At 37.8% G+C, this 27,774-nt stretch overlaps 2 protein-coding genes across 3 annotated transcripts in view; one reads left to right on the forward strand and one right to left on the reverse strand.

Moving 5' to 3' along the window:
* LOC133519531 (gastrin/cholecystokinin type B receptor-like) overlaps positions 1 to 27,774 on the reverse strand; it is a 142,969-nt gene that overhangs the window by 51,941 nt on the left and 63,254 nt on the right. The window contains exons 4-5 of the mRNA XM_061853536.1: positions 17,847 to 17,952; positions 9,914 to 10,011 (exon numbers count right to left, since the gene is read on the reverse strand). Coding sequence (XP_061709520.1) covers positions 9,914 to 10,011; positions 17,847 to 17,952 — 204 coding nt within the window. The remainder of the gene's footprint in view (positions 1 to 9,913; positions 10,012 to 17,846; positions 17,953 to 27,774) is intronic.
* On the forward strand, positions 9,170 to 26,137 carry LOC133520180 (all trans-polyprenyl-diphosphate synthase PDSS2-like). Of its 2 annotated transcripts, XM_061854550.1 has the most exons (6): positions 9,170 to 9,765; positions 19,639 to 19,783; positions 22,482 to 22,626; positions 23,593 to 23,748; positions 24,849 to 25,004; positions 25,326 to 26,137. In XM_061854550.1, the coding sequence occupies exons 4-6, from the start codon at positions 23,616 to 23,618 to the stop codon at positions 25,886 to 25,888; spliced, it is 852 nt and encodes a 283-aa protein (XP_061710534.1). In that variant the 5' UTR covers positions 9,170 to 9,765; positions 19,639 to 19,783; positions 22,482 to 22,626; positions 23,593 to 23,615; the 3' UTR covers positions 25,889 to 26,137. The 2 variants fall into 2 exon arrangements, with proteins under 2 accessions (XP_061710534.1, XP_061710535.1); XM_061854551.1 differs by lacking the exons at positions 9,170 to 9,765; positions 19,639 to 19,783 and having other exon boundaries at positions 21,608 to 22,626.

Here is a 27,774-nt window from a genome sequence, read left to right on the forward strand (position 1 = left end):
GACGAGGAATAAAGTGGTGTCACAATGTTATGTGTTGTCACCTTAATGATAAATAAATTAAATAAAAAGTCCAGTACCGCTTATTATCCAGCATTTTCTTTTAAGGGATCCTTGAGTACAACTTTGGACACTGCACCGGCAATGTGGACGGAAAAAAACGTAGCTGCCCACCGCCGTTTTGTTATACCGGCAACGTGAAGTATGTAGAACTCTGCCAAGGTTTTGACGTGACAACGTCTTATAATTCGATGGAGCCGGCTGCACGCACGAAAAAACATGACTCATGCGGCGTTACCTCGCTCTGAGGCGTTCTATTTAAGGCTTGAAGTGCAAGCGAGAGCGCGCAACGAGCGACAAAGAGGCACAATCGGCCTCCGCGTTCGGCAGCGTTCGACATCTGTCTCTCTCCTACTTGAGTGAGCGGTGCGTCCGCGTGGACAGCTGCTATACAATAATACATTTACATGTTTTCATACGCTGCTGAGCATAGGCCTCTCTTCCAGTACGCCACTTATCCCGGTCCCGAGCCAATCTCATCCAGAAGTGACCCGCAGTCTTCCGAATGTCGTCCACCCAACGAGCTAACGGATGCCATATTCCTAATACCTGAGTCGGACTGTTTTTTGCATTTATTCAAAGCGCTAGAGCACTTCAAACATCGCAAAAACAGCCTAATTCATTAGGCCGCAAAGAAAAGCATGGTTTTCAAAACTGATATCAATTAGCCCAAAAACAAAAACATTCGGACACAGATAATTTAATTACCATAGATATCAAGATTTCGTTACGATTGGTCCAGTTTTAGAGGAGGAAACAATCGAGTACGATACCTCGATGTTTGAGATTATTACGCAGGATTTCACGCCTGAGCTGCATTTGTCCTTATCGTACTAATTTTAGAAGCCCTTTTAGCGCGACGAATATATTCACCTAAAATACTTAGGGGCTGTATAAGTGCATATTACACAGCGTTACTTCGAGTTCAATAACACGAAACCAAAAACAAACCATGTTAAATATACCTCCCACCACAATACTTACAAATAACACATTATTTAGGAGTTTATTGCTCCCCAGGTGCGACCGAGAGTGAAATAATGAATGGTATGGTGAAAGTTTACTTTTATAACTTTTACGAAAACATTGTTATAAAAATCAAAGTTGCCTGAACTTTGTTGAGAGTTTTTACGAACAGTCTTGCTCGAGGGCATTTTAATTAATGACAATTCGACTAAAACGAAAATAAAAATAAATTGAGATGACAGAAGCTAAAAAAGACACGGGATTCGTACAGTCAGCGATAAAAGCTTGTACCAAAAATGTTTTTTTTGCCAAAAACTTATTTATAATATATCGTCTATTTTTAACAACAAAGTTGTACACACTTGCACCGTCCCACTTTCCAGGGACCTCAAACAAGGCTGGAGCAGCCGCCGAAGTGGCCGAGCATCTCAAACGGCGCAAATATGCAACCGTTGATTCTGGTTGCACGTTTGAGGCGTTTGGGGAGGAGATCTCCCGAGGGTCTCCACCCCAAACGGCTCAAACGGCCTTAATGCACGGACCCGTATATTCAGGGAACTTACGAAGCACATCCTTGGTGTTACGGGTGACCAGAGGGCTGGTTTCTTCTTTGCCCAGCGTTTTGGCATCGCCATACAGCGCAGTAAAGGATGACTCACGCTACACAGTGCCAGGACCGGGCCGGGGCGGACCGGAGCGAGCCGTCACACGGACTTTCAGGAGCGCCACCGTCGCCGGACCGTTCCGGGGCCGGGGCGACCGGGCCATCATCTCTATATTATAGTATCTCTATGCGTTGACACTATCGTTGAGTCTCCGAGCGCGAGACAGGCCGGGCCGGGCTGTCCGAGCTCACCGAGCCGTCCAAATAACGGACTGTTCATGACAAATGTCACAAATGTCAATCATATTGAAAAAATTGGTTCGATGGGAAGCAAGTCGATATAGAAATAAATAATAAAATCAAAATATTGGCCCTGGCTGCCATAATAGCTGATGAAGAGAATACTGCATACTCTGGGCAATTGTGCATTTGGACATTTCGCGGACACTTTCGGAAAAAGGAGAATTACACAACATTATGTGAAGAGCTTTATTTCCACATGACCCGAGACTCTTTCGAAGCCACCGTGTTCTCTGCTTAAGGTAATGGAAATACAATGCGTGTATATTGTCTCAAATAATCATGTGCCGAAGCATATTAAACTATTAAAAGGAAAAGGGATGACCGGTTCTCCATACAAACATAGTCCCCATTTTCCTCTCTGGATATTGATATTCCCTTCGTTCTACATCCAATTTTGTAATAGTACATTACGATACAAGTGCGAAAAATAGGAAATTCGAAACAAGTGGCGATAAATTAAAACACGACCGAAGGGAACCAACCAACCAATGCCAACCAGCCTCCGGCGCCGAGCTAGCTCCCATTTATTACTTGTAAATATGTGTATACATAGATATTTTGTCAATTTTTTTTCAATTAGTTTAGATTATTGTTATTTTCATTAAGTTTGTTTTGTTATTTTTAATAAATTAAACATAAAATCCCATTTACAAAGTAATTTATAATATTGTCAAAAACAGCAAAAGTTTTAAATAAAATCCCTTCCAATTAGCAGGTAAAAATACAGAGTGAAATTAAGTAAAAGCGTATCAATCATAACCTGCTCGACGGAACCGCCATCAAAAATGATAATTAAATTTACGAATAACATGTTTGTAAATACAAACTTTGTTTACTTATGGTGAAACGTTTGTACAATTCATGCAGACTCTGTAAACACTTACAGACCAATTCGAGTTATAGTTATTCGATCTGGTTCCGATATGATACTGATCTGTCAGTGTTAAAAGTGACATTTCTTCAACCAAAAACATCACTTTTGACTGTGATCAAGTCAGTGTTATATCGGAAACGGATCGAATAAAAAAAAGAACGGGTTGCACTCCGGGAGTGCATCAGAAGTGAAAACTTGAATATTAACGTTGTGCATTTTTGATATTTTGGAGAAATTGAATACCTAGCAGTTTTATGAAAAAAAGATAATTCTCTATTATACCTACGTAAATAAATTTGAGTGTGGAAGATATTTTGAAACGCGAATTTTAGTGTAAATATACCTATAACATATACAGAGTAATTCATGAGACGCGAGCAGGACTACAGCCTACACAATCAGTAAATGTTAATGAATCGTTCACTATCATATCATATTTAGTAAAACAATCACGCTTCTTTTCTGTTATTTAACTTATTGGTAAGGAAAAATTTGAGTATCTAATAATTATGGACACCCAACAACACAAAGATACAATGCAACACAATTAACAAAGATTAAACCTCTTTACCGTTATAACATCACTTTGGTTATGAAGAAAATAAAATGTCACACGTGAATGAGATACGATTTTTCAAAAGTAACCAGGCTTCGACGACATTCAATTTGCACGTCACCATGATGTCACGTGTCCGCTTACGAATTTTCAATCTGACGGTCACGTGACCTGACGCGAGTTAATCATTTTTTCGTCATCACAAAAAGTGCACAGCGCCGCTAAAGAAGTTTTCACTTCAAAAACTCGAATTGGCCTGAATGTTTACTCAAACCGTTTACTTTTCACATGTATTTCCTAGCGGAACAAGATAACATACTCAAACTCCTCTTCCCCTCGATCCTTCCGACGTTATATATTTTTGACGACCTGTCTGGCCTAGTGGGTAGTGACCCTGCCTATGAAGCCGATGGTCCCGGGTTCAAATCCTGGTAAGGGCATTTATTCGTGAGATGAGCATGAATATTTGTTCCTGAGTCATGGGTGTTTTCTAAGTATTTAAGTATTTATAAATATTTATATATTATATATATCGTTGTGTAAGTACCCTCAACACAAGCCTTATTAAGCTTACTGTGGGACTTAGTCAATTTGTGTAATAATGTCCTATAATATTAAAAAAAAAAAAAAAAATTTGTTTGGAATCCTGAGTGTTTCTCTTGCTCATATCTAGAGTAACAATTTTTCAGAAAACATTGAGTTGCATATTTTGTAAACTCCGACTACGATTCAGATGTAACAATATTTTACGGATTATTCTTATGTTGATACGACCTTCAAGATCACTCACCCTGGTTGGTGCACGCGAAATGAAGTAAAAGTCATGCCTGAGCTAATCACGTAAGTAGTCACGAAAAAATAAATTTTGCAGTGAAACAATTTTATGCCTAAGCCAGAAATAATGTTATAATTTTGAATACAATATTTTACTTAACTTGCAATGTAATAAAACTATGTATATATGTTAGTACGTCTGAAAATATCGATACGGACATAGTGCCAGAAATATGTATACACTACTCCAATATATGGGCCATAAGGTCGTATCGTCAGTCGTATACATATTTTTGGTACTTCGATCGTGTCGATGTTTTCAGACGTGACTGTACGAGTAAAATCTTGAGCTGTATTTAACCCGCTAACCCAGGGTTAACCGGTTAAACCTGGAGTTACCATGGTTACCTGTACAATTTGACACTGGGTTTACGATTTAACGTTTTAACCCCGGGTTAGTGGGATGGTGCAAGTAGGCCTTACCGTCTTCCAATGAAGCTGAAAATTTGCATACATATGTAAGTCGGGTGACACTGCAATATTATGGTACCATCGAGCTGATCTGATGATGGAGACAGAAGGTGGCCATAGGAACTCTGTGATAAAACAACGCAAACTAATTGTGTTTGGGGTTTTTAGAATTGGCTCGATGAGTATTAGTTGCCTGTGGAAAGAAAAGTACAGTCAGCGATTAAAACTTGTACCATTAATTAAATTTTTGCCTAAAACTAATTTCCCCTTGAAATTGTTTCAAGCATACCCGACCTAGAGATGTAAACATTTTAAAAATGTAAAATAAATGTACATTTTATTTTCTTGAAAGAACTTATTATTCTTTCTATGGGTAATTTATTGCAAAATTTCAATTAAATTCGAGCTGAACGAGATGAAAGACTTGCTAATAAGGATTATCCCTTAACGATATTTCCCTGAAAATCCTAATAAACAGCTTCCAATTCTAAACATTTTCCTACTTAATAAACTCAACCAGAGGCCTGTACACTGAGGCGGAGCAAAACGGAGATGTGAGAATCAAATCAACCTCTTTCCCCGCTCCGCTAGATTACAACCAACGGCCCAGTTCGAAGAATGATTGATTGAAAGATCGATAACTAAACGACATGTTAAAATTCACGTTTATTTCGATTAGAATAAAAATTCTGCGTAAAAATCTTAATAAACGACGTTTCTACTCGAATGTTTCCCAGTGCCGGATTAACCATTAAGCAAAATAAGCACTTGCTTAGGGCACCACGTCTGGGGGGGCACCAAAATCGTAGGAAAAAAAAACGCACAGGCTGCATCAGCATCGCAGTCGTAGTGTAGTACTTATGTACACGAAACTTTTTGGTATGTGTCTACCCATCTAATAACGAAGGGTCGTAAGAGAGTGAGGACACGTAAGCACATCTCCAACCTTACGCGGAGGCCCTCAAAGCTCATGGTCAAAAAATCTTACCGTCGGGCTTGTGGCCAACTGATTTTCTCGACGATTATTTTTTTGATTACCGATTTTGTAGCGAATTTTGCTCCCTTGCACACCAGACGTATCGGCCAGGCCGAGTTTCTGCAAAGACGCGATCCTGCAACCTAATTTTCAAAGTGTTATAAAGGGCCCCGCGAAGGCCGAAAACCAAAAGTACCTATCTTATCAAGTTGCGCTTTCGAGGTAAGCCAAAGGCTGAGCAGTAGGAGAACCGTGATTACATAGGTTCGATTTCAAGCCACTCTTTTGCAGTTCGGCGTTAAGTCTTATGCGACGCTAGGCCTTCTACTTTATGCAAACTGCCTCACTTTCACTTGGCTATGGATCCAAATCGAAGTCCTCTCTCGCAGCTGGGCCTTCTGCTTTGCTCACACCTCGCCGTTGGTTGTATTGTATGATAACGCCCCGCGATCGGACGCTCCGGACGTCCAGCCATTCTTACCTCGTCATTGGTCAAATTCAAGCCTGGCTTTCTTCCAGCTCAACCTTTGGCCTATCCGTAAGCGCCGATCGAACGCGCCGCGCGTTCAGCCTTATGGAAAGCTCAGCCTTTGCTTTTAAAAACACTGATTTAAAGTTTCATGATTCAGGCCAATCAAATTAGATCGAAAAATAATAATAAATAATAATTAATTCCCAGCAAGCTGGAAATTGTTTTAATACTTTCATTTGGGCTTAAATGCGTGTAATCCGAGTTTGCTCCATCCCAAGAGGTGTGCATACCTTTTGGGATACTTAGGAGATATTTTTTTCCTTTGGATTGCCAAACCATAGCACTTGGTGGATCAGACACTGGTAAGGCGTATTCGGATTATTACATGATTTTACCAAAAATAAAAAAAATCGATCTTTTTTTTACAATTTACTACGAATACATATTAAGGTATCTTCAATCAATCAATAAATTTTATTGCAAGAACATAGTTAAATTACATTTCGGATCCTCAGTACCCCTAGTGTAAATTTGATCGACATCATAACGTGACGAACGCGTTTTGTATAGGATTTTGAGTTTCCAAAACGTCCCGCTTGGCGCGCTCTTTCTAAATCCAATACAAAATGAGACTAAACGCAAACGCGTACGTCACGTTTCGAAATCGAATTTATTTACACTAGGGGTACAGATATATTATCAATTTTAGTCATAATTAGAACAATTTTTCCAACGGACGTACAGTTTTCGAATTACTTTAATTTTATTGGCCTAGGTAATTGTGACACATTATTATTTAAGAAAACGGGACTTAATCGCGTTTGATTAAGTTCCAAAATTACCTCCAACGTCAAGATAATGATGTCGACTTTACCCAGTCTTCTCCGAGACCACGCCGTCCTTGAAACGTCAAGTCAGGTCAATAATTTGCTATTTAAGACATGGCTAAGCCCCTACTGAAGGCCTTTGCCCTCACATGAATGAGCTTCGCAGGAAAGCTCTAGAGGTTGCAAAACCCTGTGCGGAGTACGGCCTGTCTTACGTCTTCGCTTACACTTCGATATTGGTTGGCTTGGCTTCCGGCCTTATGCGAAACACGGTCTTCGAATTTGCTTACATTTGACCTTACCTACTGTTACATTACTGCTGCAGTACTGTCAATTTCCGTGATAAAATGATGTGACGGATTGAAAGTGTATTCTCAGCAGTAATGCGGCAATAAACGTCACTCAATTTACTAAGAAAATTCAATGTAATCTTGATGAGGGGGCACCATGGTCTAGAAATGCTTAGGGCATCAAAATATCTTAATCCGGCACTGATGTTTCCTCGTCCAAAACTTAACCAAATCCAAATGTAACGAAATTTTAAGACCTAAATGGTAATTAAATTATCTATATCGGACTGTTTTGCTTCTTAAGCTAATTGATGTCGGTTTTGAATACCATGCTTCCCTTTGCGGCCTAGTAAATTAGGCCGTTTTGGCGAATATTAGAAGTGCGCGGCTTAAAAAACAAAAATATCAAACAATAATTTCTCTAGCTTCAAAAACCACGGAGGAAACAGTCGAGTACGTTTGTATGGAGAAATGACCACTCCTGTTGCCTCTTGTCGTCACAAAACTGACAACGATCAACTTATCTTAACTACTCATGCTGATTGGGTACCTACACTATACAGCAGATGTGGGGTACTCCGCTCCGCTCCGGTTCAGTGGACCGACAGCCTCACTGCCCAAGGGCAAACCCTTGGGTTGTGAGGGTGTCGGTAAGTACAAATACTTGAATTGAAATTTTATCGCCTATCGTGTCATACTTCAGTTTCTCACTAATAAACTTGTTAAGAAGTGGAAGCCACGATGGAACTTGGACCTTCGACATCGGCGAGCTCTCTGCCGGTGGGACTGCAGTCTCACAGGAGGAGACTCAAGTCTTTACAACAATGAAATAAAGCCTAAGTATACACCGTCGAGTAACACGACAGATTTTAACTACGCATTCCCGAGATCCTGAGGTTATAAGGAGCAAAAAATTTTAATGGCTTTTGGTCAAATTCGGGTTTTTTTTTAGTGAAAAAAAAAACATTTAAACGAATACGTCATTGTTTATTTGCAGAAAAAAATGCGAGTTTCTTTTAAAACTTTAATGCCTGTGCGTATGTATGGTATGTCTAAACCAAGTCACATAGTGGTCGTATCGCAGCCAAAAAGATGTTTTTCACTTGGTTATTTTATAATAAAAAAAACACAAGTATTGTCATTATCTCTATAACAAGACCGATTTCAGAAAATTTTGTAAGACATTTTAGGCTCTAAATGCAGTCAAGAATATACATTTAAAATATGTAGGGTTTTACCAGCCCACGGTGTATAAAGTAGGTATATTCCCTTGATAATCCTAGACACGGGAATTACACCTTAAATCAATGTCCTCAGATCAAAGCACTTTTTAACTAAGTATGTAATCTCAAGGTGATGGGCTACAATATAAGTAATGGCTTCTTTATGCGTCGTAAACCGTAATGGACCGTTCGGTTTACGAGAGTCATATGCGCCTAATAGGAAAGACATATAAATAATAGACTATCTATATCTATAGCCTTGGACACCACAGGCTGTCGTGTTCTAAGAGTACTGGCCGCCTATCTCACCACGCCTGCTTCAATGACATCCTCCGTCAGCGCTAACATCCCAGCCATTCTCGAGCCACCTGGCCTCGCATGTGACGATGGCAACAGGCCCGACGGAATGAACCTTGTGTCCCGAGTGTGAGACGGCCCCTAATTAGGACGCACTGTATGTGGACACCCTGGCACCGCCTCACCTCAGCTCAACAACATTGAGAGCGGGCGGGGCTGCCGTAGCTGCCGAGGCGGCAAAATTCCGCAAACCAATACACACACACACACACACACAGAGACAAACATTATAAACTTTATGTGGGTCTGGGGAATGGTTGGGCCTCTCCAATTGGTGTGGCTACTTACAAAATGTAATAGTAATAGTTCCCTGAGTATCATATATAAAAATCAAGAGTGAGAATATAAGTAAAGTAACAATATTTTTTTGACAGCTTTAAAGCGTCTGGTAAAAGTTACCGCCGGCAGAAATGGTCTGGCAATGTTGATTAATCAATTTTAACTATATTTTCTAAAACATACATATAAATCAGCCATGAAAATATTAAGAAAGGTAGTATTTTTACCAACCTTTAGCACCTTGTACCGGACAAATGGCCGTCGAGCCAATATAGGAAGTATGCAGACATTAAAAGTACATACCAGTGGCGGATCGTTCAAAGAACTCGATTCCCACCGGCTTGTCTAAACTTCAGCCCGTTGAGTACTTTCACGATCGGTTCATGGAGAAAAGGAAACCAAAATTAGCTCCGGGTTCCCTACGAATATTTGTGACGCGCCGCCACTGGTACATACTAACACTATATTGTCCCATACATTTTATTCATGAGAAAATAAGTAAGGTCTGGTGGCTCTGGGATCTTGGACTAATACGACGTCGTATCGTGAGACGATGCGACGTCATCTCACGTTGCGGCGTCGTGCAACGTTACGGCCAAATGTCCTAACTATATTTATCAATTGTCAAGGGCTAGTTAGATTTGTTAAGCATTTATGAATAATGCCTGACATTGCTAAGTGCCAACTACCCGGCTGGCTGTCAAGATTTTGACGATCCAAGATCACCCTGACATCGGTAAGCACTTCATACTAAGACAATTTTATTGATAACCTACCGCGGCCACTATACGGTCCAAGACTTAAAGCTCATGCTCAGTACGTGGTCAAAAGCTTTGGCGACCGTGTATTAGAGTGTTTAGAATTTAAATGAATAGTGTACTAACCTGTTGGCTATTCGCACTGCCCTCCGTCTGATCGAAGGGTGGCATGACTGAGCACAGGCGGCGGCCCATCAGCGCGTATGACACCACAACGATACAGCCTGGAACAAATGACACTATTACTTAAGGTAACGGTATCACACATAAACCCACAAAGCCCGTAGACTCCGTTGGTTAGGCCACCCACCTAGACGAAGGCGGAGCGTAAAAAGAGCGTACCTGGGTCGCCTAGCAGGAGGACGTCCTATCGGATGCCCCAGGTATCGCTGGAGCGACATGGTGGAGGCGGATCTGCGCAAACTTCGAGTCAACAATTGGCGAGAAGTCGCACAGGACCGAGAAAAGTGGCGCTGTCTTATGTTAGAGACCGTCTCAATTTGGGTCGCTGAGCCAACGGAGTAAGTAGTATTACACATAAGATCCCGATGGGTCAAAGTGTATCCGCAAGGGCCCCCAAAATAATAAAATAATAAGCTAGCGTTCTAAGGGTAGCGTTAATTCAGTCATTTTCGAAGCCGCTTGGCTCACGACTGTTCGAGCAATAATTAAATCACAGTCTAAAGGGACGTATCATATAACTCAAGCGTTAGGGAAAAAACATAATTTTATTTACCATCAAAATAACGGTTTTGTTAGACAGTGAGAAAATTCTCACTACTGAATTTGCGCACAGAATGTTATAACTTGTACAGTCAAGGTATTAATGACACGGACAAAGTGCTAAAAGTAAGTATAGGTACACGACCTTATTGTCTATACATTAAAGTAGTGTGTACATATTTCTGGCACTTTGTCCATGTCGATATTTAATACCTGGACTGTACCAATCACACAGTATAGTTTTTTATTGAAGTTATTGAAGACATAGTTAAACCTAATACTTTACCATATATGCCAGATTATCAGATGGAATAATATAAAACATAGACTTAAATTTTATGACATGGAATAAATCTAGCCAAGCCATAGTTTTTAAAACCTCGCATTTGCCGAGATCTGATAAATTTTAACAGTAATACCTCTGTAGCTTTCATTATTCAAACCACTATTTCTTTTTGTAAGGTACTTTAGATTTCAATTTTTTTAGGGGAAGGAGGGTTTTTTCTCTGATCTTTGTATATAAATTCTAGGCTTGATACAAAATATTAGCTCTCTAGGACATCGAGGAGTACCCAAAAGATTTGTGTCAGTGAGTGAGTGAATGGATTAGTGAGTAGCCAAATCGTCGTATTTTAGGTATTGATAAAATCTAATGTATTAGAACTAGATTGATGGAACTTCATGTACTTATTTCATGTTCCCGAACTACATCTCATCCTGTGAATTTGAGCTCTGGTATCTGGGACGAAGCTATGAGGGTATTGAGGGTTATAAAATGAGACGAAACGTTTTGGTAAAAAGTAGTTGCCCCGCCTTTTTTGTTATTTTATTTTATTCATTTTAGGGATAACAAACAACTATACAATACAATACAGTATTACATTTAGTTGTATATTTAAAATTAATGAAATGCATTATCCACAGATTACAAATGACAACAGAATTATGCAATGGTTGGCACAAAAAGAACAGTTAATTATTCAATGTACTTATTTAAATAAATAAAAATATACTACCTTAATTACGTCACGATTTATATAACAAATGTGGCTTTCCATCACAGAAGGATCCTTATGCTTCATGTGCAATAAGGACCTTTTCTGTCAGAAAATCCAACAGAAATTGTGATAGAAAGGTTCTTATTGCATATGAAGCATGAGGACCCTTCTCTAATGGAAAGCCACAAATAGGTTACGAAAAGAAACGAAATGTTTGCTTAGGTAAGTATGTTGGTTCAAGAAACATTCATGCCGATTTCAGACGCAGATACAAGCTTATTCGTTTTAGCGGGGGCCATGCCCTCAGAATTATTACTTTTCTCTGGTAAGTTTTTCAATCTGACCTAATGAATCACAATATACAGCTACCATAACAGCCTCCATCTATGGACATCCTAGATTCTATTCAAGCGTTGATATTATAATTTATAGCTCGAAATTCTACCTCAAAACTGCTTTTCTCAAGGGTATGTATTTAGGAGATAATAAGTTTTAACTAGAAACCTTTGACGCTTGTTTTCTTGACCTATCAAAAGCTTTTGATATGGTGTCTTACGACCTTCTTTGGCACAGAGATCAGTTAAGTAGGTAGTAACGGTGCCGGGAGTAAGTTGTTCCGATGAGAATAGGAACGTAAGTACACAACGGAGCGATTCGAATAGATTGTCGCCAAAGGTTGGGATACTATGTCATTGCAAGAGCCGTTCCAGTTATTTTTACAAGCTTTTATTTACTTTCACCTGACCGTTGTCTGTTTGTAATCAAATCTTGCAAGTTAAATTTGACCCACTTCCCGGTTTCCGATGAAGCTGAAAATTTGCATACATATGTAAGTCGGGTGACAATCTAATATTATAGTACCATCGAGATGATCTGATGATGGAGACAGGAGGTGGCCATAGTAACTCTGTGATAAAACAACGTAACCTAATTGTGATAGGGGTTTTTAGAATTGTCTCGATGAGTATTAGTTACTTGTGGAAAGATAGTGTCAGCGATAAAAGCTTGTACCAAAAATGAAATTTTTGCCAATAACTTATCATTATGGTCGAATAGCAGTAACAGAAAAATCAAAAATTACGGCATAACTTATCCCACGGAATTATATATTTTTAAGTTTATTTTATATGTTAATAGTACAAAAAAATAATCATATTTTTAGATGAATTTCAAAACATTAGCATGTGGGAACCGAGATTTTAATTTTTGACGGATAAGTTACCATTTGAATCTACGGAACAACCTGCTGCATCCGCTGCAGCCAACCAGCTGCAGGTGCGACAATTGCCAAAAAAATGACAGACCCTTTACCACGCTGACATTTGTTAGTGACATATCTCGAGTGACAATTGTCATGTGATACGGGTCTTCGCAAATAAAATCGGCTACGCGAGCCACATGCAAGCATACGAATGTATTCATCAACGGAGCTAAAACAACTAAGAAATTCGTCACTTTTTAAGCAACTGATCTCGAATTGCGGAAAGATAATTACGAGTATGAAATGCTACTATATACTGCAGCTGTAGCCCGGGCGTAGAATTCAACTTTTATCTAATGTGACATTTTCAAGAGAAGTTTATTATTTTTATCGCAATTCTTGTTAAACTTTCTGAGTTTAATCTAAAGAGCTACGCCAAATACGTTTGTAAACGTTTTCTTCAACAAACTTGACCCGTGATGAATATCAGTACACAGAAAATGCAATTTTATGTTATGTAGAGAAAAATCCAAATCTAAATAAAGCTACGCGCAAACGTCGACTCACGAAGCGTTTTAAGTATCAAGAACCTTAGTCCAAGGTGTTAGAGTACAAACTGGTATGAAAATTTTTAAAATCCTTAATGAATCAAGACTACTTGCAGTATTTTTGTAACAGCTTAATTAAATGTTTTTCGCTCTGAAATTTATAATTTTGTTTTGATAGAAAGGTTAAGTTCGTTAAGTACCCTTTTTAAGTGACGTGTACGCTTGTTGTTATTTTCAGGAGATTACATTTAGCTACCTACTATAAATTTAGATACTGGAGGAAAATCATTAATTTAAGTCCGGTTTAGGCTGGTGTAACTTGTATTATAAGATTACGTGTAATATAGCGTCAACGTGTGGACGGCACTGCGAGCGCCTTTATATGTTCGCGCCTAAAACCGACAGCCGTGCCTAGATCAGGGGGCCTACCGCGAAAACCGAAATTCGCAAATTGCGGGGATCTTTCTCTTTTACTCTTAGTAAGACGTAATTAGTGACAGAGAAAAATGCCCGCATTTGACGAGTTTCGATTTTCCCGGTTGCCGCCCAGACACGAGACATGTTAAGCTCGTAGTGCCATCCACACGCAGGATTCCTGTTACATTACACGATGGATTACATTACATTACACGTTAGGGCCAACACACATACCCACCATACGACGTCGTATTGTGAGACAATGCGACGTCGTGTAACGTTGCGACGTCGTGTCGTAGAAAACTACGATGTCGTATGGTGGGTACTTGCACTATACGACACCTGTCACATTGCAACGTCGTGTCGTAGAAACCTACGACGTCGTAACGTTGCACGACGTCGCAACGTCCCACGGTACGACGTCGTATTGTGGGTGTGTTTATTGGCCCTTACACCCGGCTTACGATTCGTAAACTTCACAACCGACTAGGCTAGAAGACCGTTAATTTGTTTTATTGAATTTTAATATAATTGTATGCAGGTATTACATGACAATATTTATTATTTATTTTATTAATTTACTTTTGTTCTCCTTTTGTAAATATGTATACATTTCTTCATAAATATTGGTTATTCTATTACCACCAACTTGTATTTTTTTGATATAATGTTTGATTATGTTTTCTGGAAGAACTACGTCTTTGATGATTATGTTTTTATTTTGATAAACATGCATGCATCCTGATCTTTAATTGAGTCAGGTAATTTATTCGACGACCGGTCTGGCCTAGTGGGTAGTGACCCAGCTTACAAAGCCGATGGTCCCGGGTTCGAATCCTGGTAAGAGCATTTATTCGTGTGATGAGCATGGATATTTGTTCCTGAGTCATCGGTGTTTTCTATGTATTTAAGTATATATAAATATTTATATGTTATATATATCGTTGTTTAAGTACCCTCAACACAAGCCTTATTGAGCTTACTGTGGGACTTAGTCAATTTGTGTAATAATGTCCTAAAATATTTTTTATTTTTTTATTAAATAATTTAGCAGCCATTACATATAAGCTTTTATTATAATAGTTTTCACAGGAATTTTTGAGAGTATCTCATACTTATTTTGATTATTTCGGGGCAAGTATTTTCTATTTTTCTAAAGGGATTTAAATTTTCTTTTACAAATATGCACACTCCCAATATAAACATAGAGGGGAGCGTGTCTTCTAGAGACTGTGGAGTTAGGTAAGGATCGGTGCCAGTTTTTAACATTCAGTATGTAGTGCACTGTAATATGTCTAAATTGAAGACTTTCACTTGAATTTTATATTTCATTTTGAGACACTAACCTTCTTCAGTGTCCATCCTCAACCGAAATAAAAAGTATTTTATTCTTTCACGTGACAGATACAGCTGCGCCGTCGTAAATATGAATGAATCATTTATAAAATACATTTCAGTAATGTATGGAGGCTTCAAATTCACTGTTTTATGCCCTTTGAGGAGCCTTCGGAACTATTTCTCGACACTTTATGCCACTGTCGAGGACCATTCACTTTGAGCAACACCGGCTTCCGACACGTCGGAAGGGAGGAGCCCAAGCGACATCTCACCGTACAAATCGTTCTGCCATTTTTTGCGGGGGAAACGTGCTCACAGTCGTACTTCTCACTCACTACATACAAAATTCAATCTGTAATGACGACACAAATACATAGAAAATGACACACGTCAAAGACAAATCGTGCACACCTCGATCTTTGTGTCACAACATGCACCGCCATTACAGATGTACCTATGCTTCGGTAGAGGGGAAATAGTACGAATGCAGTCTCCCTTCCCGGCGTTGCTCGAAGACCATTCAGCATCATTTATATAGTGACAGCCAAAGTCGCCAAATATATCGGTATACACTCTTATATTCATTTGCACATTCGCATTCCGATATAGTTGTGATGTCAGGCCGCGTAGCCAACGTTTCAATCGTTAACGCTCCGTAGCGTAGTCATCTCTCTCTATCACTCTTCCATATTAGTGCGACTGTGACAGTTGCGTTTCGTTCGCCACGGAGCGTGAACGATATGCACGTTGGCTACGCGGGCAGGTGTAAATTAGAATTGGCCTCTCTATCTTCATGCAAGCGTTTTCATGCATGAATTTTTGAAAGATGGTAATAGAATTTACATTACTTCCCGTGAGATACAAATGTTTCGAATAAACCTGATATTTATTGTATCCCAGAAACTTACAAATTGTAAAAGTAAATGTGTGGCGCGCACCGCGAGTGAAAACACTCGAATCATGAAGAATAAGTTTTTCTCTATACACGCTGTAAAAAATGCGTTTAAGTTTAAAGTTTTCAATGTTATCATAAATTTGATTCTCCTTGTAACATAATAAATATGTTAAAAGTATTTACAGTACATATGGTGCTACTTTACCGTACTAGTGCGAAAATTAGCATATTACGTTACTATGTCGAACATTTAAAGGGCCATATGTACTGTAAAACGTTGTACGATACATGTGCGAATAGGTAATTCACAACTCATGTCGATTTAAAACCCTCCCTTCGGTCGTGTTTTAATTTATTACCACCCGTTTCGAATTTCCTATTTTTCACACTTGTATCGTAATGTACTATTAAAAGGGCAACAAAAAAAAATTAAACTCTTATCTTTACAAAAAAGTAAAAAAATATGGATTTCAAATTCCTAAATTAATATCGTTTTGTTCAAATGTGATAATTGTACAAAAATTGCAACTGACTTTGAATGCGTGAAGTAAATTAGGGGCAGTGCAAGAACGTTTTTTAGTGTCAATCTTGGCGGATAGGGTAAGTACCTACATCTAGGTACCCGATTCATCTTCACTTTCGCATTGTAATTCACTAATAATTTACTTGGTATTTAATATTACCTTTAAGATGTAGCATCAAAGCCTTGTAGATAATTACACCCTAATTGCCTGCACCCAAATTATCGTGCAATTTGCCGAAATATCAGCCTAATTCCAGTCGAAATTTGCTATTAAGCCCGTTCATTAGTTTTAGTAAAGTATCATCTAATTTATTGCCAGATCAGTGAAACAAAATAATGCAGTGCCTTATATACAAAAACATTAATTTATCCATAAAATTATGCAAACCATATTACATTTTGGCAATTTCTAGCAAACACAAATTTCAATGTATTCGCTAGCCAACACTGCTGTCTGGTTAGTAAGTATAAATACGTATACATAATCCAGTAACTTTGTCGCCTTTTGTAATGGAGTTCGTTTGCATCAAATCCAGCTTTTTTTGCATACTTGTTTAAATGATATTGGCTCAATGAATAATCCAAGTTGTTCATTGGGTCAATATCATCAACAAGTCTGCAAATAAGTTTTTGCCAAAATTTCATTTTTGTTACAAGCTTTTATCGCTGACTGTACTTTTTTTTAGACAGGCGACTAATACGCGTCGAGCTAATTCTAAAAACCCCATACACAATTAGGTTGCGTTGTTTTATCACAGAGTTCCACGAAAACGAACGTTATGGCCACCTCCTGTCTCCATCAGATCAGCTCGATGGTACTATTATATTGCATTGTCCCCTGACTTACATACGCATGCAAGATTTCAGCTCAATCGGAAACCGGGGAATGGATCAAATTTAACTTGCAAGATTTGATTACAGACCGACAGACATACAACGGACAGGTGAAACTAAATAAAAGCTTGTCATAACTACCGGATTTGACGCAAACGCTAATGTATAAAGTTACTGTATTAGTACTCTTCTTCTTCTTCTTCCTCGCGTTGTCCCGGCATTTTGCCACGGCTCAATGGAGCTTGGGGTCCGCTTTGACAACTAATCCCAAGATTTGGCGTAGGCACTAGTTTTTACGAAAGCCACTGCCATCTGACCTTCCAACCCAGAGGGTAAAACTAAGCCTTGTTGGGATTAGTCCGGTTTCCTCACGATGTTTTCCTTCACCGAAAAGCGGCTGGTAAATATCAAATGATATTTCGTACATAACTTCCGAAAAACTCATTGGTACGAGCCGGGGTTTGAACCCGCGACCTCCGAATTGCAAGTCGCACGCTCTTACCGCTAGGCCACCAGCGCTTCTTACTGTATTAGTAGGTACTAGCAGTCAGGAAAATAGGATAACAGTCATCGTATATTTACCTGGCACGGCGTACACCAGTACAAAGCTGAAGGCGCCATAAAGCTCTTTTCGTATGGAGTCTGGCCATTTCTCTGTGCAGAATTCTATGCTCCGCTCCGTTAGTACCTGTAAATTATGTCTCCATTAAGAAGTTTACAACTACACGGATATTTACTTAAAACTTTTCGGTCCACAGAAGGGCTGTTAGTTGAAAATTTTGGCGTCACCATTAGGGGCACGTGGCTAGTTTGAATGGCTGTTTCATACGTATTGTACGTATGTTATAACGAGGATAACATTAATTATTGGCAAGGTGCGAAGTCGGTGGAGGGAGAAGAGTCGCTGATTGTCATAAACACACGAAATTTTAAACTTAATATGGAATATTAAACATTAATGCTAGCGGCAGCCGTTAAAACTAATTTTAATCCGTAAGATTTAACGTAGAAAACTTCACGCAAAAAAAATTAGTGTACTTGGTTTGGCCCAAAGTGCACTTTGGCCCAAAGTGTAAGAGAAAATCTGTTACCGGTAATTCTTTAACTAAATTGATTCAGATACTCTTGTTTCCTTTGATTTATTATTTATCTTTGTTTTAGTTAATGCTGCTGTCTTAGAAAAAAAAATGTGGGCAATAGTAATTAAGTCTCAAAATCCAAGGGCCGAAGTTACGAGAGAACAGGCCCGAAAATTTTAAGAACCCTTATAATAATTTTTTTTTTTTCTTAAACTTGTACATCTTTATTTGTACTCTCAAACTTTTTTTTATGATTCAGCACAGAGATGTGATTAAAACATTTGCATTCGGTATACTCACGTTTTATTATTCATGCTAATTTACTGACAAACAATATTTTCTGAACAATACTAGTTAAAAACATGTAAGAATAATGAATAAAATTATTAGTTTTAGTCGCATATTAGAATATGTATAAGTTTTTTACCTCATTCCAATAATAATATAAACTTGAATTATGAGAACATGAATGTAATTTTGCTGTTGTAGTTTGCACATTGTCTCTTTTATGTAATTTTAGTTAAATTAAATCATACATTAGCAGTGATAAGTGCCATTTTATCTCTAAGTGTACATCTAGTTTATCTAGTCTCGGAAAAAACATCAAAATTATGTTGATTACAAGAAAATTGTACAGTTTGTATATGCTGAAAAATCATGGAATTTGGTCTCGGTCAAAGATTAATCAAAGGTAACGATATTTAAAAAAACCTGCAAATACCCAGTAGTACCCAATAGTAGTAGTATGTAGTGATTTGCCCAGCAGTGGGACTAATGTAGGCTAACAAAAGAAAATCTGCAAGGAGACCTTAAGTGCTCTTACAGAATACATACCTATTGTCATAACAGATGGAAACACAATGATTTATGTATGTATTCATAAGCTATTATGCCCTGGAATAACTAGAGTAGTGGCATTTAGGTGTGAAATGTCATTTGACGTGGAGGTGGAACTTTTGAGCAGAACTGGCAAAAGGCCCTTGGTGGTCATCATCTTTCTCGCGTTGTCCCGGCATTTTGCCCCGGCTCATGGGAGCCTGGAGTCCGCTTGGCAACTTGGTGGCGGTATTTGTACAAATATTATGAGATGATGTATTTAGGTGAGATGTGGTTATCGACGTATTAATATGATAAATAAAACATATTTTTTGGCAAAATTCGATAAACAGTGTCGAACGCAATCGATAATCGCGTCGTTCATATACCTGCAGGAACAATAATTTTAACCAGTAAGTAGGCATGTAGATGTCAAATTTAGAGTATACTCATTAAAACCTGTCAGTTTATTATTACAGACGCAGGTTCTCCAAAAACGAAGTCCTGGACTGGCGCGAAGCAGTGTCACGGTCTGAGCGGATCGTGGGATTCACTTCCTTCGTCAACCCAGACTGGCTCTTCGATGAAAAGATTGTAGGCGGATCCAATAAGTTGACGAAACTAGTGAGAAATGTTAATTTAATCCTCAAACATCTTTCCCCAATCGAGGTATAGACTAGACAGGTCGCCAGAGTTAAGAGGCTGTCAATACCTAAAGCGTGCACACTGTCTATTTGTATCGGAGTAAATGAGATAGCACTGTCGCATGTTACTGGGCCTGGGCAAGGGAATAATAAGAAAAATATTTAAATAAAAAAAAGTGGATTATTAGTGTAATATTTAACTCGACCACGGCTTAGATATAAATGTTTTAAAATTATGATTTTAATTGCAGACCCATAAGTCAAAACAATAAAGACATAAAACCGTTTAATTGTGATTTTAAGACCAATCTTTGCAATTATTTTTTATCGAGCCGATTTCGTTCAATCGTGTATCGAGTACGACCACGGTCTTTGAAATATAATTAATATGAACATATATTTTTCTTACTTGACTAAAACAAATAGTCTTTCTTAAAAACTGTTTAAGTAACATCAGTTTCAAGGACATTGGGTGTTGATAGCCTCTTAACATAGTATAATACTTTCCTCCAAGCCCAAGAAACATTTCTCAACTGTCTGCAAACTATGCAAGCCGATGAAGATCGGGTTCTAACGATCATTAAAACACATCCCTTCCGACGTTTACAAATCGGACGGGACCACTGCCTTGTTAATATGGATTAATCCTACGTTCCTGTGCCTTTCTATTATTCGCACACGAACTGAAAGAACTTTTAATAGAAATGTCGGTATATTCCTACGAAGCTGATGGTCCCGGGTTCAAATCCTGGTAAGGGCATGTATTCGTGTGATGAGCATGGATATTTGTTCCTGAGTCATGGGTGTTTTCTATGTATTTAAGTATTTATAAATATTTATATATTATATATATCGTTGTCTAAGTACCCTAAACACAAGCCTTATTGAGCTTACTGTGGGACTTAGTCAATTTGTGTAATAATGTCCTATAATATTTATTTATTTATATTTATTTATTTATAATATTCCGTTAAAGAATATAGCGAAAAATAATTTATTATGTATTTATTTTATATTGATGTTATACCTATTTTATAACTGTGACATTTAATTTAATTTAATATGAATTGACATTCTATTAATATTTTTAGCAATTAAGATCGTTTACATACATTATATTTTTCATTTAAATTACTTTACAGATAAAGTTATTTATAACTTAGTGTTTTTGTAAATATATTTGTTTTTTATTCTTTTAGACATTTCGACAATACCTAGGTTGTCCCTAGCTATGTATACATTTACATTTTCTCTTTAATCGTGACATTTTTTATTTATTAATTTTAAATTTTTATATTTTTTGTTTTAATGTTAAGTTGACGATCTTTTAGTGAAAGCCTTTGTTTTATCCTTTTGTGTAAAATACTGTGTCTTTTTCTTTAAGAAATAAATAAATCTAATCTAATCTAATCACTGTGTACGAGTATTACGAGGAACCCAATAAAATGGATAGATAGATAAAGCGTTTATTTGTTTGCTGCAAATACACACCATTTAAAAACACAAAGGCAAACAGAGAAATACACAACAAAGTACACAATCAATTAAAACAAAATACAGAATCTTAGAATCTTCTCGAAAGATTTTAACCACGCATTTCTGAGGCCAAAAAAAGTAAAAAATGTTAGATAGATAAATCATGGCTCATGGTTGACTGGTAGAGAATGCCTTCTGGCATTAAGTACGCCAATTGTACTCTTCATGTATTGTGCAATAAAGTTTAAACAATAAAAAATTAAAGAAACATTTATTTGTTACATGACCAAATGTTGATGATGATGATGATTTGTTGATGTTTGTTTGTTGCACGGTTATTTTTTCCTGTGTTATGGGTGTTTTCTATGTATTTAAGTATGTATAAATATTTATATATTGTATATATCGCTGTCTAAGTACCCACAAAACAAGCCTTATTGAGCTTACTGTGGGACTTAAGTCAATTTGTGTAATAATGTCCTATAATATTTATTTATTTATGAGTTAAGCCCAATTTCGCCAAAAAAACATTTTGATTCTTTGTTTTTTTTTTATGTATTTGTAAAATAATATTATGTTATTTGTAATTTGTCACTTATATTTCTTTTTTTTTCGTAAAACGGAGTTTTTCAAAGTGTTATTTTTTGACGACCAGTTTGGCCTAGTGGGTAGTGACCCTGCCTACGAAGCCGATGGTCCCGGGTTCAAATCCTGGTAAGGGCATGTATTCGTGTGATGAGCATGGATATTTGTTCCTGAGTCATGGGTGTTTTCTATGTATTTAAGTATTTATAAATATTTATATATTATATATATCGTTGTCTAAGTACCCTCAACACAAGTCTTATTGAGCTTACTGTGGGACTTAGTCGATTTGTGTAATAATGTCCTATAATATTTATTTATTTTTTTATTATTTTTTTATTTATTTGTCACTGTTTTACATCTATCAATGATGATATATTATAGCAACATTAAAATGCGTTTAGCACTAAGTTTTTTTTTCAATTGCCATTAACTCTGAAACAAGGCGAATTCCAGAAAAGTTAAAAGGGCATATTAGGCATTAAATATGATCAGTAATTAAAAAAAAAAATATTAAAATCATTCGGGTTCCTCGTAAAACACCGTGTATATTGCCAAGTGTTTAGAAAAAAGATTACTCTGTTCATTCTATTAATATTCAACTACTTATTCTTCAGGTAAAAACAAACACAGTTGTAAAATATGCCAAAAACCTACTAAATGAGTCCAGCAGAAAGATAAACCATAGTCTAATAATCCTCCTAGTCTCCAAGGCAGCAGGATTCAACACTCAAGATTTCACTGAAGATGAATATGACTCAGGTATATAATATGTATAGATCGTGTCATTCACGAAGACGCTTGCCTTGACTCATAATGTCATGTTATTATAAGTTAGATTTGACAAATCTGCCGGTGTCGTGGAAGACAAACTATACTCGTGTACGTAAAACGCCCCACAGCTCAAACGAATTGACTGATTTTAACGTGTAAGGTTATTGCTATTATGTGATTGCCAGATAGTTTAAATATTCATATTTCTACATTAACATTATAAACATAAAGTATAAACAGTATCAGTACCATTCTATAAGGCGGTTAGTTTTGATTGGTCACGTTGTTCTGTTTGTGTTAAAAAAACTCTTCTTCTTCCTCGCGTTGTCCCGGCATTTTACCACGGCTCATGGGAGCCTGGGGTTCGCTTGACAACTAATCCCAAGATTTGGGCGATTTGGCGTAGGCACTAGTTTTTACGAAAGCGACTGCCATCTGACCTTCCAACCCAGAGGGTAAACTAGGCCATGTTGGGATTAGTCCGGTTTCCTCACGATGTTATTCCTTCACCGAAAAGCGACTGGTAAACATCAGATGATATTTCGTACATAAGTTCCGAAAAACTCATTGGTACGAGCCGGGGTTTGAACCCGCGACCTCCGGATTGCAAGTCGCACGCTCTTACCTCTAGGCCACCATAAAATCTCATGCAAATATTATCTGTCTCTCGCAGCCCGATTCGAACTTTAAGATACGTCAAAAATCTCCTAAAGATACGATATGGATTGAATGTGTCAGTGTCAAAAGTGAAGTTTTTGTTTGAAGAATTCGTTTTCCTTTTTCTAATCCAAAAATTGAAGAATTCTAATCCATGTAATATCCTTAGCAAATATCTGACGTATCTTAAAGTTCGAAGACAACAGATGATTCACATATCTTTTGATGTTGCAACTTTAACTACTGGCTGTTTGACTGAAAAAGACCTGAACTGCGCCCCTTCTTAATGATACCCAGGAATACTGCACTCTCAACGAACGATGGCTGAGATACTTGAGTTGCAATCTGCCTGCCATATTATGCACAAGGCCATTGCCAATCTACAGGAGAAAGAGAAGTTTGGAGATAAATACCATGACCTACTTAATGGAAACAAAGTCGTTCTTCTGGCAGGTGATGTTCTTAAGAGGAATTCCTAGTTGCGATTTTTCTATACAAACGCTCTCGACTGTTTCCCCCCCCCCCTGGATTTTAAAACTAGAGCAATGATTTTTTCAAATAAGATCAATATCATCAATATCTCTGCCGCTATGTTTTGCTTTTTTGGATTATTCTATTTTGAAGAAACTTACAGCGCCTCGAAAATCGCAAAAACGACTCAATTGAATTGGCTGCAAAAAAGGCGTACTATATACAAATATGACAACAAATATCCAAAAAAATCTAAACATAGCGGCATGTATTATTTCTTGCTTTTGCAGTTTCCAAAATTTCAAAATGATCGGTTGCGGTTTGAAGGAGGAAACAGTCGAGAGCGAAACATCGATTTTTTTGTTTTTTTCGTAGGAATTTTAGTCAGAGCTGCAGTTGTCCTTATCGCACGCACGCACTCCCGCCTACCGCAGCGCGACAGAAACCTAGCTTCAAAAATTCGAGATTTGAAAAGTTGCTCAGCTAGGAATTTTATTGTTCTTAATTTTACCCATAAAATCCCAGAATCTTAAAATTAAAGGATAACCTAACTAAATAGAAACAAAATGCGCTGGCCTCCACTATCCAGAAAAGATAGATCACAATCGATTTCCATTATTAGTTAAAGTCTCACAAGATTCTAAAGCCCTGAGATAGTGTCACTACAAGCAGCTTACATACATGGCAATAATGTTTGTACGTCATGTACAAGTAGTTAAAAAAAATGGCAGGACTACCGGCGATGTGCACGAATAATTTAAAAACATTGGTTATTGGAATGCTACGCAATCCATCATCCTTTTATTGATGTATCGAAACGTTTTATTATATTCAGAATAAAATTTCTTCAATCAATGGCCGTTTTTTTTGGCATTTTTGTCGTAAATCGTTTAAAATTGCGAAAATTATTCTTCTTGCTTATATTGGTGACATTTGATGACTTTCAACGTCTGTTCTCAAAGAGTCTGCCAGTACAATAAATTAGTATCATTGCAAATTCGCAACATGGTAAAGGCGAAATAAAACCTTATCAGAGTATAACAATGATAAAGATAATGGAACTGTTTTCTTCAAATTTTCAGGAGATTACATACTCAGCAAGTCATATCTGCGTCATGGTGGTTTGCGCAACACCGAAGTGTCCGAGCTGATTTTCAGTTGCCTAAGGGACCAGATCGAAGGAAAGTTCCTGGGCGAACGCGGGATAGATGACAAACCCATACCTTCTAAGCCAAAAGGTGCTGTTTTATTTTAATTCTTCCTCTCAACCTATTTCGCATCAGTCGGTCTTTCGAAACTAAGGTTTCTCAATGCCTTGTTACTGTTACTGCCAAGGAGTGTAAATGGCTCTCCAGACGTAAAATAATCTTTACGGTTTTGTTGTTCTTGAAGTACAGTCACTTAAGGATGACTTATTCTTGAACCGCTAGACCAATAGAAGACAATTTCGCAAGTCAAATTTTATTCTAGAAAAATTATATTAAGGCATTTAAGTAAAAAATACGGATGGTACCTAATTGTCAAGGCATGTTCTCACTTCAATTATTTTGTTTCACCAGTAACCCAAGAGGTTAGACGTTACGACTGGGAGAACGAGTGCAACTTGGAGAAGCTCGGCAGCAACGACTACCTTGGACAAGGAAAAGAGGAGTGGATACTCCGCACAATGCTGTTGTCGGGCAGCATTCTCGGGAAAGGTTGCGAGGCCGCCATGAAGCTAGCTCGCCGAGGAGAAATAGAAAGAGACGCTTACAAATTTGGAGGACATTTCGCTCTGTTATCGCAACTGTATCTAAACATATCTGACTTCTTTACTAATCCGAAATCTAACTATTCGCTGGTGAGCGCACCGGTTATCATGGCTCTTTGGGAATATCCCTCGGTCTACGATCAGTTAATGATGTCACAGCGGCCTGTGAATTTGAATGAGCTAAACCATGCGGTGAGCAGCACTCGTTGTATGGACGCACTATCCAGTCTTTTAAATGAGGAGCTTAGCGCCGTCGTGAAATGCAGTGATCGGATGCCGATACATGACGCTCGCGAAGCGTTGCAGAACATTGCTAGGGCGCTCTATGGAGAAGCAATGAAGATTATAGAAAAAAATATTAATAAACGATAATCAGTACAAATAAACAATTTAAACGATATCGCGTATTATTTTAACGTAAGTCATAAAAAGTTGTTGTTCCCGTGTAGCAATAATACGCGCGGAATTAAAATTACGAACTTGATCGGTTGAAACGCTTTTCAAAGAATTTCTCATATGTATAAGTGAATAAATAAAAAATGTATAAATATCATGATTACCAATAAATTATTCGGCCAGATTTTTTTGGGTGTGAGCAAGAACTTATTGAAAATACTACTTTTATTGGTCTAGTTAAACATTTATTTTTAAATAAATACAAATGTCTAAATAACTCAAAAACGGTTTATATTAGACTACTTGTCTTGTTTCGGTAATTGTTTATTTTTATTTATGAATACCAGTATTCATAATATAAGTACATCATTCCATTGCTCAATATACGTAATCAAGATAAATTATTTGAAAAATCATTCTAAAAGGACTAGTGTATCTACAGAAAGTGCAATACTGTCGCTTAAGCATGTCGTCAGATACTGCACGGATCGCAAAACTCCTGTCTATGCTTGTTTTTTTGGATTTATCCAAAGCTTTCGACGAAAAAGCTAGAGAGCATCAATCTGTCTCAGTAACTAATTAACATTTTCAAGCATTGGTACGGACACCAGGTCAACAGTGTCAGATGGACTGGAGAGATGTTGGAAGAGTACAGGCTGGAGTGTGGGGTGAGACAGGGAGGTCTTACGTCTCCCTCACTCTTCAATCTGTACATTAATGCACTTATTGTCAAGCTCAGCGGCCAGCATTTCGGCTGTCATGTAGAGGGAGTTTGCGTAAACAACTTGAGCTATGCAGACGATATAGTTTTGCTGAGCGCGTCAATATGTGGTCTTCGATCCTTACTTAAATACTGTAAGGAGTACGTTCCTGAGCACGGTTTATGGTACAATGCCGTTAAAAGTCAGTTTATGGTCTATGAGGCTGGGTCTAAACGAAAACTAGATGTGCCTTCTATCTATCTGAATGGCGTACTTTTGGAAAGAGTACATCAATTTAAATATCTGGGCCATATCGTTACGACCGACCTCAAGGACAATGTATACATCAAGCGTGAACGGAGGGCTTTATGTGTTAGAGCAAACATGATCGCCCGGAGGTTTGCAAGGTGTTCCTGGGACGTAAAAATAACGCTCTTCAGAGCGTACTGTACAATAACAATGAGTCTCTCTATACTTGCAGACTGTGGGCGAACTACACGCAGAAAGCCTACAACGCCCTCCGTATGCAGTTTAACAATGCATTCACGGCGGTGTTGGGGCTGCCTCGATACTGCAGCGCGTCGGGCATGTTCGCGGAGGCGCGCACGGCGTGTTTCTCACGCGCGGGGCCTCCATGGTGCGAGCTAGCCCCAATGCCGTCCTGGCCATGATTGCTGACAGAGTCGATTGTCCCTACATTCGACATTGCTGCGACATGCATGTTGTAAAATAATTTGTGTTGTGTTGTGTTGTGTTATATAATTTAAAATAATTTATGTTAATATTAATATTTTTAATTTGTTTTTATGTAATTTTAATGTTATCTAATAGTATGTGATTATGAGTCCTATTGTTACTCGACATAAATGAATTTTAATTAATTAATTAATTAATCCACCAGTCAAAATGCAAATAAAAGCATTTTTCATTTCATAGAATGTAATAAGCCGAAAAGAAAAGGATCCTTTCCAAATGTATGCAAACTTTGATCGATGTGAGAAATAAACAAACATACGTCTTAATATTGCGGCGGACCGAAATACATTGATTTATCCGCTAGCAACTCATCAATAAACGGTAAGATGCGAACGTATTAAAGATTTATTTCATATTTGATTTGCTTTTATTCCATTTTCTTTGATCTCTATCTATTGGTTGAAT

Source organism: Cydia pomonella, chromosome 7 (genome assembly GCF_033807575.1).
Source record: "Cydia pomonella isolate Wapato2018A chromosome 7, ilCydPomo1, whole genome shotgun sequence".
Taxonomy (NCBI): Eukaryota; Metazoa; Arthropoda; class Insecta; order Lepidoptera; family Tortricidae; genus Cydia; species Cydia pomonella.

What these genes read in the sequence shown, in the direction of transcription:
- LOC133520180 (XM_061854550.1), top strand. Translation starts at nt 23,616, where the DNA reads ATGGCTGAGATACTTGAGTTGCAATCTGCCTGCCATATTATGCACAAG. An exon ending in CAAAGTCGTTCTTCTGGCAG is followed by an intron (nt 23,749 to 24,848) that starts GTGATGTTCTTA and finishes TCAAATTTTCAG; the next exon opens with GAGATTACATACTCAGCAAG. An exon ending in CATACCTTCTAAGCCAAAAG is followed by an intron (nt 25,005 to 25,325) that starts GTGCTGTTTTAT and finishes TTGTTTCACCAG; the next exon opens with TAACCCAAGAGGTTAGACGT.